The sequence below is a fragment of the Coregonus clupeaformis genome, chromosome 37, assembly GCF_020615455.1.
Source record: "Coregonus clupeaformis isolate EN_2021a chromosome 37, ASM2061545v1, whole genome shotgun sequence".
NCBI lineage: Eukaryota > Metazoa > Chordata > Actinopteri > Salmoniformes > Salmonidae > Coregonus > Coregonus clupeaformis.
The window spans coordinates 28,155,521-28,172,335 of NC_059228.1; the positions used below are offsets into that span (position 1 = coordinate 28,155,521).

General features: G+C 43.8%; 1 protein-coding gene across 28 annotated transcripts in view; it reads left to right on the plus strand.

The window, feature by feature from the left end:
• LOC121553568 (calcium/calmodulin-dependent protein kinase type II subunit gamma) overlaps positions 1–16,815 on the plus strand; it is a 112,878-nt gene extending 96,063 nt beyond the window's left edge. For 15 of the 28 annotated variants that reach the window (XM_041866770.2, XM_041866777.2, XM_041866781.2 and 12 more), the window contains 4 exons: positions 11,779–11,854; positions 11,944–12,038; positions 14,131–14,380; positions 14,666–16,815. In XM_041866770.2, the coding sequence (XP_041722704.1) occupies positions 11,779–11,854; positions 11,944–12,038; positions 14,131–14,363 (404 nt within the window). In that variant the 3' untranslated portion in view covers positions 14,364–14,380; positions 14,666–16,815. Of the gene's footprint in view, positions 1–1,963; positions 2,063–4,390; positions 4,767–11,778; positions 11,855–11,943; positions 12,039–14,130; positions 14,381–14,665 lie in introns of those variants that run through there. The other 13 variants (XM_041866762.2, XM_041866765.2, XM_041866767.2 and 10 more) reach the window with 2 other exon arrangements.

Sequence of the window (16,815 nt, forward strand, 5' to 3'; positions counted from 1 at the left end):
ACGGCACAGCTCACCCTGGGAAAACCAGGCTTTTACGAGGGCACCCTCGTGTCAAGTCGTCAGGAAAACATAGCAACATACTCCAGGACCGACAGGCTCTCTGGCACTAACTTCATCGTGCCGATGAGTGTAAAGGCCCCACATTCTGAGGGAGGGTGAAACAATTTGCCAACACAGAGGCCTCTTTCAGATCCTAAACACAGAGACACAGATACAGACGCGCGCACATAGACATCGGAACCGATGAAAGCACATGTCAATCGTCACTCTCATACAGTATTTCCAGAGACCTACAGTGACTTCAGAAAGTATTCACACACCTTGACTTTTTCCACATTTAGTTGTCTTACAGCCTGAATTTAAAATGGATTAAATTGAGATTTTTGGTCACTGGCCTACACACAATACCCCATAATGTCAAAGTGGAATTATGTTATTTTTTAAGTTTTTACAAATTAATACAAAATGAAAAGCTGAAATGTCTGAAAAGTATTCAACCCCTTTGTTATAGCAAGCCTAAATGAGTTCAGGAGTAAACATTTGCTTAACAAGTCACATAATAAGTTGCATGGACTCACTCTGTGTGCAATAATAGTTTAACGTGATTTTCGAATGACTACCTCATCTCTGTACCCCACACATACAATTATCTGAAAGGTCTCTCAGTCGAGCAGTGAATTTCAAAAACAGATTCAACAACAAAGACCAGGGAGGTTTTCCAATGCCTCACCAAGAAGGGCACCTATTGGTAGATTGAAAAAAAAAAAAAAAAGTAGACATTGAATATCCCTTTGAGCATGGTGAAGTTATTAATTACACTTTGGATGGTGTATCAATACACCCAGTTACTACAAAGATGCAGGAGTCCTTCCTAACCCAGTTGCCGGAGAGGAAAGACACTGCTCAGGGATTTCACCATGAGGCAAATGGTGACTTTAAAACAGTTACAAAGTTTAATGGCTGTGATAGGAGAAAACTGAAGATGGATCAACAACATTGTAGTTACTCTACAATACTAACTTAATTGACAGAATGAAAAGATGGCGTGTACTGAATAAAAATATTCCAAAACATTAATCCTGTTTGCAACAAAGCACTAAAGTAATACTGCAAAAAATGTGGCAAAGCAATTCACTTTTTGTCCTGAATACAAAAGTGTTATGTTTGGGGCAAATCCAATACAAGACATTACTAAGTACCACTCTCCATATGTTCAAGCATAGAGGTAGCTGCATCATGTTAGGGGTATGCTTGTAATCGTTAGGACTGGGGAGTTTTTCAGGATAAAAAAGAAAGGGAATGGAGCCAAGCACAGGCAAAATCTACAGGTTTATCTATTTATTTGTTCTTCTTTTTTTTTGTTCTTCATTCTTACATACGTTTGGTAACATGAGCTCATGTGTGCACAGTTTTTTACATTTATGGTATTACATTTCTTTTGTGGTGTTGCATTCAGTGTTTTTTTTATTATTATTGTGGAGCTGTATGACAGTATGGGTCGCTGTGGCTCTCAGCACTGATGTAGTCTCACAAAGAGTGCTGTGAAGCGCTCCTAACGGGACGTGGATACTGAGTGCTGGCCAAGTGGCTATACACACACTCCTCCGAGGAGATCGGCATAGCTGGAATGCAAAATAGGTTGTTAACGTTGTGTGTCAGACATTGAACATGTAACACTGTGGTGTCTTCTGATTTGTGAGGTGTGTGTACAGTGTAGTCTCACGCCTCTGTTTCTCTGGCTAGTTGTGATGGGCTGGGATTATATATATTGTGTCTCACACACCCCTCCCTGTGTGTCTCTGTGTACGGTGGTGGTGGGATATATAATGTGTTGCGGGTTTTGTTAGTGCATGGTTGGGTTGGGGTGTAGTGTTTTCTCTTGGTAAAATAGTAGATTGTACAGAACTGTGTCTGATCCTCCTGTGTCTCTCTCTGGCGTGTGTGTGTGTTGTGGTGGGGGCAGTTTCTGCGTGCGGGTCTAGCGCGGACAGCGCAATGGTCAGCCAGTGCAGTGCCAGTGAGGAACAGACCCAGGCCCAGCCCCCTCACTGTCCTCCCTCCTGTAAGTCAGCAGCAGTACCACCCCTCTCCTCTCAAATCTGACCTTTGTGTCCTTTCCCCCCTTTGAACTCATTTATATTGTCCCCTTAATATTGTTCCCCTAAGGCTGTCTGTCCCCATAATACTGTCCCCATAATACTGTCCCCATGAGACTGTCCCCATGAGACTGTCCCCATCATACTGTCCCCATGAGACTGTCTCCATCATACTGTCCCCATGAGACTGTCTCCCTAAGACTGTCCCCATGAGACTGTCTCCCTAAGACTGTCCCCATAATACTGTTCCTGCAAGACTCTTCCTGTATTAATATTAGGGTCTAGATTCAATCCGTAGTGCTGTAGTTCCGCGTTGTAGCCTGATTGACATTTAAAGGCAATGTTCCCACTTTAGCGGAGACTGCATTCACGGTACACGCTGCATATGTTGGCTCAATCGGAAATTACCTTTACATTTCAAGCACGCTACAGCGCTAGAACTTCGGCGATATGGATTGAATCCAACCGAAGAGTGTCTCGATTGGGACAATACAGACAAGGTCCCCCTCACTATCTTCAATAGAGCTATATCAGCTGCTGATCTTCAGTTTGTTTGTATGTATATAACTTGACCACCCACTAAAAAAGGAACTAATTATCACAATCACTAATAATTTTGATCAAATTATTTCAGACAAATGCATACTAAGACAATATTAATTTGGACAGTCATTAGCCAATGGCCGTTTCCGAAATCTGTCTTGCCTACTACTTACTTAAACTGCATACTGTGTACTACTTACTATTTAGAACATACTGTTTTAGTAAAAACAAATGCAACAAATGTCAGCATACTAGGCTCATCCTACTGAGAATGCGTAATCTAATGCGCAATTGCGTAGATTCCGGCCATTCGTTCATTTTGAAAATAAGTATGGACTCCTGGCATTTAAAGCATACTTCATTTTCAAAATTTCACGTACTATAAAACTGTATTTTTTTGCATACCCAAAATGCCTACTATTTAGAACGCAAGTACGGGTATTCGGACATGGCCAGTGACTTAGTGATCCAAAAAATTTAATCCCAAAAATATTTCACCGTTAAAAGTTTCCAGATTGCTGCGGAGTGATTGGAGTGAGTGTGACTCCTGCGTCTCAGTGTGTGACATTTTAAAAATGTGTCTCACATCTCTCCTGCTTATCTCTGTGTCAGCTCATCAGACTGAAGCTACTCAGCTGTCCTATCTATCACTCAGCCTGTTCCAGTCCCTCTCAGACCTTGCCAAAAGCATGGACCATATCCGCTTTGCTATGACAAAAACGTTATCATGCTGTGCTCAAGTGCTGTGTATAGACACATTGTTTTGCACAGACATGCGTTCACTGTTGGCTTACTGTTGGCTTTCCCTAGTCATTGAAGTGAAAACCTGAATCTGGGACCCAGTGTCCTACCTGTAGCTTCTACGTCTCTCTCCGTTCCTCTCCCTACATTACATATTCCTCCCTTTCTCTTCCCCTCCTTTCTCTGACAGAGAGAATAAATAATGCTGACCTTCTGAGGCTCACTGGCCTTTTAATTTATTTATCTCTCCCCATGGCCCTGACACAGACACCCAGCCTGACAGCTGAGCAGACCATAGACAGACAGCAAGCTGGACTAGACACAGGCTGGATCTCAATAAGCCTAAAGGCTTTCTCTTCTTTTTCTCACTTGCACTAGTTGATAGGACTGGACTGGTGACATCAGCAAATCCCTCATCAGGTCTCTGAAGAGAGGAAGCCATTGTAGACTTTTGAGATCAATTGAGATCCACCCCTAGACTTTGGCCTGCTCCGGTCGTCGGCTCATTAAACAGCCACCCCTATCCCTGAGGTGTCTCTGTCTGTCTGTACTCCTACTTCCTCATTCTGGCAGTATCCTCCTCTGTGGTGGCCTGTAACTGGCTTTAGTGCTTGAATGCTGTCCCCTGCTGGCCATGAGGCCACAGTGTCTTCTCCATCTCCTGCTGTCAGTGTTCACTGGTGTCCCCTCTGTCATTCTGTGTGACGCTATGCCCATTGGTATATCTAAGTTGTTATTAGTGTATGGATGTTCTTCTTCTAAGTTTGGTTTCTATGTAACATGTCCTTTATATAACTCCATTGCATGTGGGCATTGTGCTCCTCTCAGAGCTGTGTGAAGTTATATGTTAACTTATATAGACTATGTAACAACTGCCATTCGAGTGCACAGTATTCCAGTTTGAGAAAATGGGTCTTGTTGTCCTATCAGTTTTTTATTTTTTATTTTTTTGTCTGATTTGATTGCTTACATGGTTGCCATTTTGTTGCTGTTGTCACATTGTCTTCCAGCTGCCCCACTGCATGATGATGCTAAGCACACTTTTGCTAATTGGAAAAGTTCAGGTCATAGCTCCTGCCCTGACTTAGAGCAAGCTCTGCCTGTGCCACCCTCCGTGGCCCCAGGGGGCAGCAACACGCAGCTGAGTAAGTTCAGCCCTGGGGCAGCTATGCTGCGCAGTAGAGCTAGTTACACGCACACCACACACACACAGCATTCCACTGGCTTTCATTACTAACCCTGCCTCGCAGTTATGCTACTGCTATATTTATGTGACAGTAACATATAGGCTACAGTACAATACCAAGCTTCTATAACGCCAGGCTTGAGCTGCTTTTTGCCAGTTCATCATTCCTGTGGGAATATGAACTATATATATATTGTGATGTCACGAGAGGCTGTGTCCTGGAGGGACGTTACATCCCCCTGAGATGGCTGCAAACCCAGACAGCTATGGCTCCATCTGCTGGTATGGTCGGGAACTCCAACCCTCTATGGCCAATCTTCCCACGCAGCTGAAACCAATCAGGAGCTGATGAGCTGAAGGTTTGGGAAGGGAAGACACACAGTCTCCAACCGGGGCTCTCTGGAGGACAAGAGTGCTGCACGTCCACTTCCATGAGGAATATAAGGATGTGGAGATACTTACCTTTGGGAAATACTCACCTTTGGATATATGCACCTGTGGAAATACGTGTGGGACATTTGGAAGGACGTTTTGCTGGGTTGGCCACTAGCTGCAACGTGGAATATAGTAAGACTGGGGAAAAGTTATTTGAGCGAGGGAGAGTTATGATTTTGGATGTGGAAGAGACATCCCTGAACTGTTAACCCTGAAAGAGCCACCAGAGTACAGAATTGTGTTATACTTTCGTTAGTTTCCCAAGACCTTTAATAAAATCCTTGTTTTGGTTGAACCTGGTCTCCTTGCACTACTTGAGCAATCCCGCTGAAAGCTGTGTAGCCTCTCGTGACATCACAGATGGTGGAGAATACAGGCACGCTCCAGCGTTAATAGTGCATGTCAGAGGAGGATACCGAAGGTTTGATCACCCAGTTTTCCAAGTTGGCCGTAGGCTCCCCGCCGACTGAAATGGAGGACATATTGAAAGCCCTTGTTGCTGGCCAGCAAGCCCAGATGCAAGTAAACGTGGCTCTCTTGGAGGAGCAAAAGAAAGCCAACCTTCTGAAGGCAGAGGAATTGCAGTTGCAGAGACAGAGGGTGGTCCAAAATACCCGCCCAATAAAGGCAAGTGACTTTATATCTAAGATGGGGAGCTACCGATGACATTGAGGCATACCTGCATGCATTTGAGGCCACGGCCACTAGGGAAGCCTGGCCCAAGCAACAGTGGGTTGGTCTGTTAGCCCCCTTTCTAACCGGGGAATCGCTGAATGCTGTCCGGGACCTGGGCCCTGACCAGGTTACTGACTATGATGCCCTGAAGTCTGAGATCCTCAGCAGATATGGACTCACAAAGTTTGGTATGGCCCAGCGCTTTCACAGCTGGACCTTCCAACCAGACCAACCTCCTCGGGCGCAGATGCATGAACTTGTCCGAATCGCAAGGAAATGGCTGGATCCGCAGAGGAATACAGCAGTGGCGGTGGTGGAGGCCGTTGTGGTGGATCGTTACTCACGCGCCCTGCCTTATGAGGCAAAACGGTTCATCAGTCAACAGGCCTTGACCACGGCTGATCTGACCGTGGAAGCTGTGGAAAAGTACCAGGCCACAGCGGAGATGCTGAATGCTTCCCGAAAAGACCCCAGGAGGGCGGCCCCACCACAAATGGGAAGAACCCGTCCAAAGGACCCCAAGGTCTCGAACCCAGCCACGTCAGGACTTATCCCGGCTCCAGGGGGAGCCAGAAACCAGGCGGGTCCAAGAAGAGTACACCAGGAGGGGGGAAACTCGACAGTGTTACCGGTGTGGGGAGATGGGACATATCTCCTGGCAGTGTGGGAAACCAGCCGATGAACCTAGGCCCACTGCGGAGTCCTCCAGCTCAGCACCCACACACCGCTTTGCCTCGCTCTTGGGAGTCGTAGATGGCGGCCCAGATCGACCCCCCCCACCTGCCCGGTAACTGTGAATCACCATGATGTGGAGGCCTTACTGGATTCTGGTAGCCGGGCCACCCTGGTGCGTAAGGATTTGGTGGGCCCAACGTGTCTGACCCCGGGAAAGTCCTCCCAGTTTCCTGTGTCCATGGGGACACCAGAGAATACCCCATTACTGAACTTACAATGACCAGCACACGGGGAACCATACACACGACGGCGGGGGTGGTTGATTCCCTCCCCGTCCCTGTCCTAATTGGACGAGACTGCCCAGCCTTTTACCCACTCTGGAGAGAGTCTCAGGAGAGGATAACCCGAGTACCTCGGAAACGGAGAGGCAAAACTCATCCTGGGAAGGCTCCGGTGCAATCCTCCGAATTACTCACTCCCGCCCGGGCTCTGATAGGGATGGCAGGTGCCCAGACCGACACAGAGACGGAGCTACAGAATCTGGACAAAGAACTGTCTGGTCTGAAGGGGACCGCTGAGAGGTATCGTTTGTTAAAGCAACAGTTAGACATGAAGACAGAAGAGTTAGATATCCTCCAGGCTAAACTCCAACAGAGCTCCTTCCCTAAGCAACAGGAGGAGCTGGAGAGGCTGCGCAGGACCATCGAGGAGTGTGAGGAGACCCTGCGCAGTAGTAAGGAGGTCCAGAAGAAGGCAGAGGAGAAGTACAAGGTGTTGGAGAACAAGATGAAGAATGCGGAGGCAGAGAGAGAGAAGGAACTGAAAGCTGCTCAACAGAAGCTAAACTCTGCTAAAACCAAGGCTGATGCGTTCAGGCTGGCAAGCACCACGGCAATGCGGACGCCCTCTCCCGGCGTGATGCCTTCTTCGCTGCCTTTACCCGACGAGGACGTCGGTCCCGAGGAGGGGGATGTGATGTCACGAGAGGCTGTGTCCTGGAGGGACGTTACATCCCCCTGAGATGGCTGCAAACCCAGACAGCTATGGCTCCATCTGCTGGTATGGTCGGGAACTCCAACCCTCTATGGCCAATCTTCCCACGCAGCTGAAACCAATCAGGAGCTGATGAGCTGAAGGTTTGGGAAGGGAAGACACACAGTCTCCAACCGGGGCTCTCTGGAGGACAAGAGTGCTGCACGTCCACTTCCATGAGGAATATAAGGATGTGGAGATACTTACCTTTGGGAAATACTCACCTTTGGATATATGCACCTGTGGAAATACGTGTGGGACATTTGGAAAGGACGTTTTGCTGGGTTGGCCACTAGCTGCAACGTGGAATATAGTAAGACTGGGGAAAAGTTATTTGAGCGAGGGAGAGTTATGATTTTGGATGTGGAAGAGACATCCCTGAACTGTTAACCCTGAAAGAGCCACCAGAGTACAGAATTGTGTTATACTTTCGTTAGTTTCCCAAGACCTTTAATAAAATCCTTGTTTTGGTTGAACCTGGTCTCCTTGCACTACTTGAGCAATCCCGCTGAAAGCTGTGTAGCCTCTCGTGACATCACAATATATATATATATATATATATATACACACACATATATATATACACATATATATATGTGTATATATATATACATATACACATATATATAAATACATATACACATGTGTGTATATATATATATATATATATATATATATATATATATATATATATATACATACAGTGGGGGAAAAAAGTATTTAGTCAGCCACCAATTGTGCAAGTTCTCCCACTTAAAAAGATGAGAGAGGCCTGTAATTTTCATCATAGGTACACGTCAACTATGACAGACAAATTGAGAAAAGAAAATCCAGAAAATCACATTGTAGGATTTTTAATGAATTTATTTGCAAATTATGGTGGAAAATAAGTATTTGGTCACCTACAAACAAGCAAGATTTCTGGCTCTCACAGACCTGTAAATTCTTCTTTAAGAGGCTCCTCTGTCCTCCAATCGTTACCTGTATTAATGGCACCTGTTTGAACTTGTTATCAGTATAAAAGACACCTGTCCACAACCTCAAACAGTCACACTCCAAACTCCACTATGGCCAAGACCAAAGAGCTGTCAAAGGACACCAGAAACAAAATTGTAGACCTGCACCAGGCTGGGAAGACTGAATCTGCAATAGGTAAGCAGCTTGGTTTGAAGAAATCAACTATTGGAGCAATTATTAGGAAATGGAAGACATACAAGACCACTGATAATCTCCCTCGATCTGGGGCTCCACGCAAGATCTCACCCCGTGGGGTCAAAATTATCACAAGAACGGTGAGCAAAAATCCCAGAACCACACGGGGGGACCTAGTGAATCACCTGCAGAGAGCTGGGACCAAAGTAACAAAGCCTACCACACTACGCCGCCAGGGACTCAAATCCTGCAGTGCCAGACGTGTCCCCCTGCTTAAGCCAGTACATGTCCAGGCCCGTCTGAAGTTTGCTAGAGTGCATTTGGATGATCCAGAAGAGGATTGGGAGAATGTCATATGGTCAGATGAAACCAAAATATAACTTTTTGGTAAAAACTCAACTCGTCGTGTTTGGAGGACAAAGAATGCTGAGTTGCATCCAAAGAACACCATACCTACTGTGAAGCATGGGGGTGGAAACATCATGCTTTGGGGCTGTTTTTCTGCAAAGGGACCAGGACGACCGATCCGTGTAAAGGAAAGAATGAATGGGGCCATGTATCGTGAGATTTTGAGTGAAAACCTCCTTCCATCAGCAAGGGCATTGAAGATGAAACGTGGCTGGGTCTTTCAGCATGACAATGATCCCAAACACACCGCCCGGGCAACGAAGGAGTGGCTTCGTAAGAAGTATTTCAAGGTCCTGGAGTGGCCTAGCCAGTCTCCAGATCTCAACCCCATAGAAAATCTTTGGAGGGAGTTGAAAGTCTGTGTTGCCCAACGACAGCCCCAAAACATCACTGCTCTAGAGGAGATCTGCATGGAGGAATGGGCCAAAATACCAGCAACAGTGTGTGAAAACCTTGTGAAGACTTACAGAAAACGTTTGACCTGTGTCATTGCCAACAAAGTGTATATAACAAAGTATTGAGAAACTTTTGTTATTGACCAAATACTTATTTTCCACCATAATTTGCAAATAAATTCATAAAAAATCCTACAATGTGATTTTCTGGATTTTTTCTCCTCATTTTGTCTGTCATAGTTGACGTATACCTATGATGAAAATTACAGGCCTCTCTCATATTTTTAAGTGGGAGAACTTGCACAATTGGTGGCTGACTAAATGTTTTTTTTCCCCACTGTATATATATATTTATTTGAACAGTGAGAGACAGAATAACAACAACAAAATCCAGGTCAAAAATGTTATAAATTGATTTGCATTTTAATGAGGGAAATAAGTATTTGACCCCCTCTCAATCAGAAAGATTTCTGGCTCTCAGGTGTCTTTTATACAGGTAACGAGCTGAGATTAGGAGCACACTCTTAAAGGGAGTGCTCCTAATCTCAGTTTGTTACCTGTATAAAAGACACCTGTCCACAGAAGCAATCAATCAATCAGATTCCAAACTCTCCACCATGGCCAAGACCAAAGAGCTCTCCAAGGATGTCAGGGACAAGATTGTAGACCTACACAAGGCTGGAATAGGCTACAAGACCATCGCCAAGCAGCTTGGTGAGAAGGTGACAACAGTTGGTGCGATTATTCGCAAATGGAAGAAACACAAAATAACTGTCAATCCTTGTGGAGTTGCAATGATCATGAGAATGGTAAGGAATCAGCCCAGAACTACACGGGAGGATCTTGTCAATGATCTCAAGGCAGCTGGGACCATAGTCACCAAGAAAACAATTGGTAACGCACTACGCCGTGAAGGACTGAAATCCTGCAGCACTCGCAAGGTCCCCCTGCTCAAGAAAGCACATATACAGGGCCGTCTGAAGTTTGCCAATGAACATCTGAATGATTCAGAGGAGAACTGGGTGAAAGTTTTGTGGTCAGATGAGACCAAAATCGAGCTCTTTGACATCAACTCAACTCGCCGTGTTTGGAGGAGGAGGAATGCTGCCTATGACCCCAAGAACACCATCCCCACCGTCAAACATGGAGGTGGAAACATTATGCTTTGGGGGTGTTTTTCTGCTAAGGGGACAGGACAACTGACGATGGACGGGGCCATGTACCGTCAAATCTTGGGTGAGAACCTCCTTCCCTCAGCCAGGGCATTGAAAATAGGTCGTGGATGTGTATTCCAGCATGACAATGACCCAAAACACACGGCCAAGGCAACAAAGGAGTGGCTCAAGAAGAAGCACATTAAGGTCCTGGAGTGGCCTAGCCAGTCTCCAGACCTTAATCCCATAGAAAATCTGTGGAGGGAGCTGAAGGTTCGAGTTGCCAAACGTCAGCCTCAAAACCTTAATGACTTGGAGAAGATCTGCAAAGAGGAGTGGGACAAAATCCCTCTTGAGATATGTGCAAACCTGGTGGCCAACTACAAGAAACGTCTGACCTCTGTGATTGCCAACAAGGGTTTTGCCACCAAGTACTAAATCATGTTTTGCAGAGGGGTCAAATACTTATTTCCCTCATTAAAATGCAAATCAATTTATAACATTTTTGACATGCATTTTTCTTGATTTTTGTTGTTGTTTTTCTGTCTCTCACTGTTCAAATAAACCTACCATTAAAATTATAGACTGATCATGTCTTTGTCAGTGGGCAAATGTACAAAATCAGCAGGGGATCAAATACTTTTTTCCCTCACTCTATATATTTATATAAGCTGTGCTGTGTGGAATTTCTCGACTCTGCTGGCAGGTTGTCTGGCGTGTCTATGTGTCACCCTCCCAGATGACATTTCAGTGAGCCCAGTTGGTTTGTGTGTCACTTGTCTGATGAGTGTGTGGTTGAGGATGGAGTTGTAGACAGAGTTGAGGTTTAGACCAGGAATTATAAAACACCAACACATCTGAAGTAACTTTAGGAGAATCAGAAACTTGCACTTGAGATTCAGGGAAGTGAAACTGTTCAAAAACTCAAACATTGCCAGGTGCTTTGGGTAGGGCAGACTATTAGAATGGAAAGAGAGCTGGACTGCAGCTCAGTTGGGGCCTGTTAGGGTAGTTTCTATGAGATTGGTGGTCCCCAGTAGTGCTGCTGTAAGCTGTGTCTTGTACAACCAAACAACAATAAGCATGGATGACATTGTAAAAAGTCTCTGCAATCAGTACCATACAGGAAAGGGCTAGTGAGTTAGGTGAAGCATGGGGAGGGAGGGGTTCTGCATGCTGATCTTAAAGTATTTCTGACTGGAGCACTCTTAAGGTCTCTCTAATCCCATCTGGCCATCTTTCTCTCCTGCCGTTTATCTATCTATCTATCGTTCACTGGATTTCAGCTCGCAAACAGGAGATCATCAAGATTACTGAGCAGCTGATTGAGGCCATCAACAATGGAGACTTTGAGGCTTACACGTGAGTTTACATACATAGATTGTGTGAGTGCATACATTTCATACCTCCTGGTTTAAAACTGACCCTAACCCTGCTGATTTTCCTTCCAGGAGAATCTGTGACCCCGGACTAACCTCATTTGAACCTGAGGCTTTGGGAAACCTGGTGGAGGGCATGGACTTCCACAAGTTCTACTTTGAGAACTGTAAGCATCTCTTATCAACAGGGAACTTGATGTTGTTGTCATTCCACAAATGGTGCGCTTTGGGTAGTGTAATTTGATCAAAAATAACTATTTATTTCACCTTATTTTAACACTGTCGTAAAGAGCATAAAAAATGTTTTACCATCAAAAAAAAAAAGACTAGAAAAGTGCCCATCTTAAATCAGGCTAAACTCCCCTTGATACAGGGGGAACGTAAGCTTGTTCTGTGCAACATGGAGGGGGAATTTTTATTTGTTGAAACATTTATAGCTTATCAATCTATGGGTAACATGGTTGGCGCAAAAGTGGAAGAGGAAAGTGGAAGGGGGAGAAAGTAAGGAACTGTCTGTCGGCCTTGCATTAAAGAACATCATTGGTTAAGGAAAACTGATAAATAAAAAAGTATATCAGTTTCACTTAAGGACCAAAGGATTGACAGCCGTCCCATATAGATTGCAAAATAGTTGGGAAGAGATTATTGACGTACCGATCCCATGGCATAGTGTTTATGAACTGACACGCAAAACGACACCGGATTCAAAAATTAGAATCTTTCAATTTAAATTATTATATAAAATTATTGCGACCAATAGAATGTTATTTATATGGGGGATACAATCTTCCCAGCTCTGCAGATTTTGCTGTGAAGAGACAGAATCATTAGATCATTTGTTTTGGTTCTGTCCATTTGTAGCTTGTTTTTGGACACAGGTCCAGGAATGGCTAAAGGATTTACCTGGAGCTAACCTTGCAGATTGCATTACTGGGTGATCTGAAAAGTCATAGTCAATCGATCAATAATATAATAATACTTTTAGCAAAAATGTTTATTTTTAATTCACAATCTGTAGAAGCAATGAGAATAGAAAGGTTCAGAACTTTTGTTAAACATCACAGTACGGTTGAAATATATATGGCAAATAGAAATCCTATATGGATGGTGTTAAGAGATAGATGGGAGGTATTGAATGGAGTTGAAGGATGGGACTAATAACAAATAACAACAAATAATAACAAGATAACTAATAATGTAAGCATACTGTGTCCATAATAAGTATATAGGTTGTATGTTGGGAGCTTTTGGGAAAGAGCACAGTTAGAAAGATATGGCATATAGAAGCAAACCGGATGGACATCATGGGAATGATCGGAGAGGTTGAGAGTAGAAGAGTTTCAGGAGCAAAAACAAATAAAATAGAATTATTGTAAAATGTACTGTGTCCATAAGGTGTAGATAGTAAGTATAGGCTGGAAGTAGAGGCCTGGGCATTGTTGTTCACTAATTTACCCCAAGTAGGGAAAGGATGGCGGGGTTGAAAAGTAATAAAGGGGAGTATATATATAAAAAACATGGGGGATTGGAAGTGATGCAGACAATTACATTGATAGAAGTTACAATCTATCTGCAATATTAAGCTGATCTACCCCAAAGAAAAAAAAAGAAAAACATGGTTGGCGTGGTATGCTCGACGCGATCAGTTTTCTAATACAAAGACCAGAAAATTGTCAAAAAGAGTAGAACCAGTTCACCTGTAAAAAAAATAATTAAAGGGATAGTTTTACCATATTAAAACGAGAGTTCAGTTCATGTTACAGGGTTTACCTTAAACCTGAGGGACAAATGTAAATGAATCATTAATGACATGGGCTTTACAATTTTTGTGCAAACTTGGGGAAATTGTGGGATTAAGTGGGTTAAAATCTTCCTAGATTTGGACAAACATGATGTGGGACATGCCAAAATTGGGATTTTCAGAGAAAGCAAAACTTATTTTAATGAAAACACACTGCTATTGGAATTTTTACATGGTTTAATTTTGTTAAAGCATAGATGTATGTGATCCAACTGTTGAATTTAGTGTTTTATAAAAATTTACACAATATTTGTGACACAAAAGGTACTATTCGTGGAACTACCCTGTTATTGTGTTCATTGTTGTATTTTTTTTATTTACCAGGTAAGTCACTGAGCACACTATTTTACGCTAATGGCTTGGTAGGTCTTTCTCTATTGGAATCTAATCAAGGATGAAGTCCATTTAAATACCAACTTATGCAAGTTGATGACTGTGTGTCCTTGTCTCCTATGTAGTGTTGAGTAAGAACAGTAAGCCGGTCCACACCACCATCCTGAACCCCCATGTGCACCTGATCGGGGAGGATGCGGCCTGCATCGCCTACATCCGCCTGACGCAGTACATCGACAGCCAGGGACGCCCGCGCTCCTGCCAGTCAGAGGAGACCCGTGTGTGGCACCGCCGCGATGCCAAGTGGCTCAACGTGCATTTCCACTGTTCAGGAGCGCCTGCCGCACCTCTCCAGTGAACCTTTATCAGACACAGGTGCTGACTGCAAATAGCTTTATTCTAGGGTCTGTCTACAGGTGTGCTCTCCCTCACACTCATATACATGTGCTAAAGTACTGATACTGTACATATCTTTGTGTTGATGTATGTGTGATCTTCTGTGACACCTGTTGGAAAGAGGCCAAGTGCTGTATGTACTGAGTATGCCAAACATTAGGAACACCTTCCTAATATTGAGTTGGAGTAGTTTGGAGATGTACACACTCTTGACAGGCTGTCCTGTGCCCTCCCTACCACTCTCTCTCTCTCCCTTTCTCTCAGCTTTGCCTGAATTCTGAAGCCGACTGGAGCATTTTCTCAGTGGTCGGATTGGCGCCAAGAGCCCTGTCGGAAGAGACCGCTTGAAGTTTAAAATCCAAAGGGAAAATATAACAAAATAAAATATTTTAAAGCCGACCGACTGACAACACCACCACCACCAATCCAGTCCAACCCTAGCTATATGTTGGGGGCCGGCTGTGGCCGAAGCCCTGCCCTCCAGACGGTGCATGCTTCTGACGCCCACAGGGGGGCGATGTCTTGTCCTTTTTCCATGGATCCATATTTTTTGCAGTTTTGAAAGGTGTTTAAAGTATTAACGTATGTAAAAGAAATTATCAAAAAACCTTCACATTTAATCAACAGGTATGGGAGTAATGATTAAAGAAAATAAATGTGAATTTTCTATTAAAAAAAGAGAAAAAAGGAACACCCTAATTTTTGTGGTGGTTGGTTTTTTGTTTTGTTTTGTTTAATAATTAACATATCTAATTATTTATTTTGTTGGATGACAAAACAAATGCTAGAAGGGAACATTTCAGAAAAACTAAAAGCTTCGATTCAATCTGTATTGCGGACGTTCAACGCTATGGCGGGATTGAAATTTAAAGGTAATTTTTCAGATTGAGCTGACCGATGCAGCGTTTACCGTGAATGCAGTCTCCACGAATATGGGCACATTGCCTTTAAATTTCAAAAGCGCTATAGTGCTGAACTTCCGCGATATGAATTGAATCAAGCCCTAAATTGTTAGTTAATATCAAAATTAAAGACTTTAGGCATTTGAAGATATTGTTTTAATGTAGATGTTATCTTTTAAGGGGTCGGGTGGGTTGCAGAAGGGACTATTTTTTAGTATTCTTATGTGTTATTGTGGACCTATTCATTTTTATCCCCTGAATGATGGTGTATTTGAAAGTATTTTGTGTTTGAAGAAAATATTTAATATAGTAATGTATACATAGATATTTATAAGGAGAACGACTTTACTTTCAGGGTTTGGATGTGTGTGTGAGAGTGAAGGTGTGTTCTCATGTCCCTATAGCTCCCTTTCAGGCTATTTTGTGCTTTGAGATCCCCGGTGTATATGCACACACATACACACTCACACAAGGCCCAAACTCCAGGTCCCTGTCCTGTGCCCTTTGGGTCTGTAGATCAGCCTGCTCCTCCAGCTACAGGCCACAATATCCTGACCAGCACAACCTGAAGTTGCAGAACACTACCATTGGTTCAGTGTGCCGAGTCTACCATCTTCCTTTTGGCCATTAGAGGGCACACGACACAATCAAGCCTACTGCTACTATTCTGACGGAGGCCCCAAACCGCAAACTCTGAAAGCTCGTACACCTTTCCTTCCTATTGTTTTCTACTCTAATTTTAGCATGTTTGATTTAAAAAAATTGGGGGAAATATGGAAAAATCTAATAAAATCTAAAATGGCCTGTACTGTTTTGCACAAACTTGAGACTCAATGCTGTTTTGTTCACTCCCCGGATGAACGTTTCTGCAACTTCAGGTTAAGCTCACTTACTCCTGGGGTCTCTACCTGTGTTTCTATAGTGAGCGACCCTACTAATCAGCTGTCTATTAGTGCCACTCAGTGTGATATCACCCTTTGCCTGTCTCTTGTTCTGGTCCCCATCCTGTTCCCTAACATTGTATATTGTCTGTCTTCGCTTGCCATACCTCTCTGTAAAGTCATTGGCACTAAAAGCATGTGAAAATGAAAATGCTGTAAAGTGGGGTGCTGAGTTGTCCGTTGGCATGTCAAACCGCTGGCTGGGGATGGGACGGGAGGTGGATCTGGGGGCCACACTAAAGGCAATCAATGGATTGGTCCCTTTATCCCGGTTTCAGTTGTAACTGTTCTAGATGTTAAGTGTTTGTACTGTTGGTATTATTATGAATAATCAGTTTCTTTTTGAGATTGGAGCTGTAAATATGGGGAGGCAGTTGAGTGGGGGTTGGGGCTCAGGCCAATCACACCCAAGCCTCCCCTGTCCAACCCGATTCCCACAATACACATATGTGGAATCAACACACACACAGTGCACTCCCAATGCAAATTGTATTTGAATATATATACACTGAACAAAAATATAAACGCAACATGTAAAGTGCTGGTCCCATGTTTCATGAGCTGAAATAAA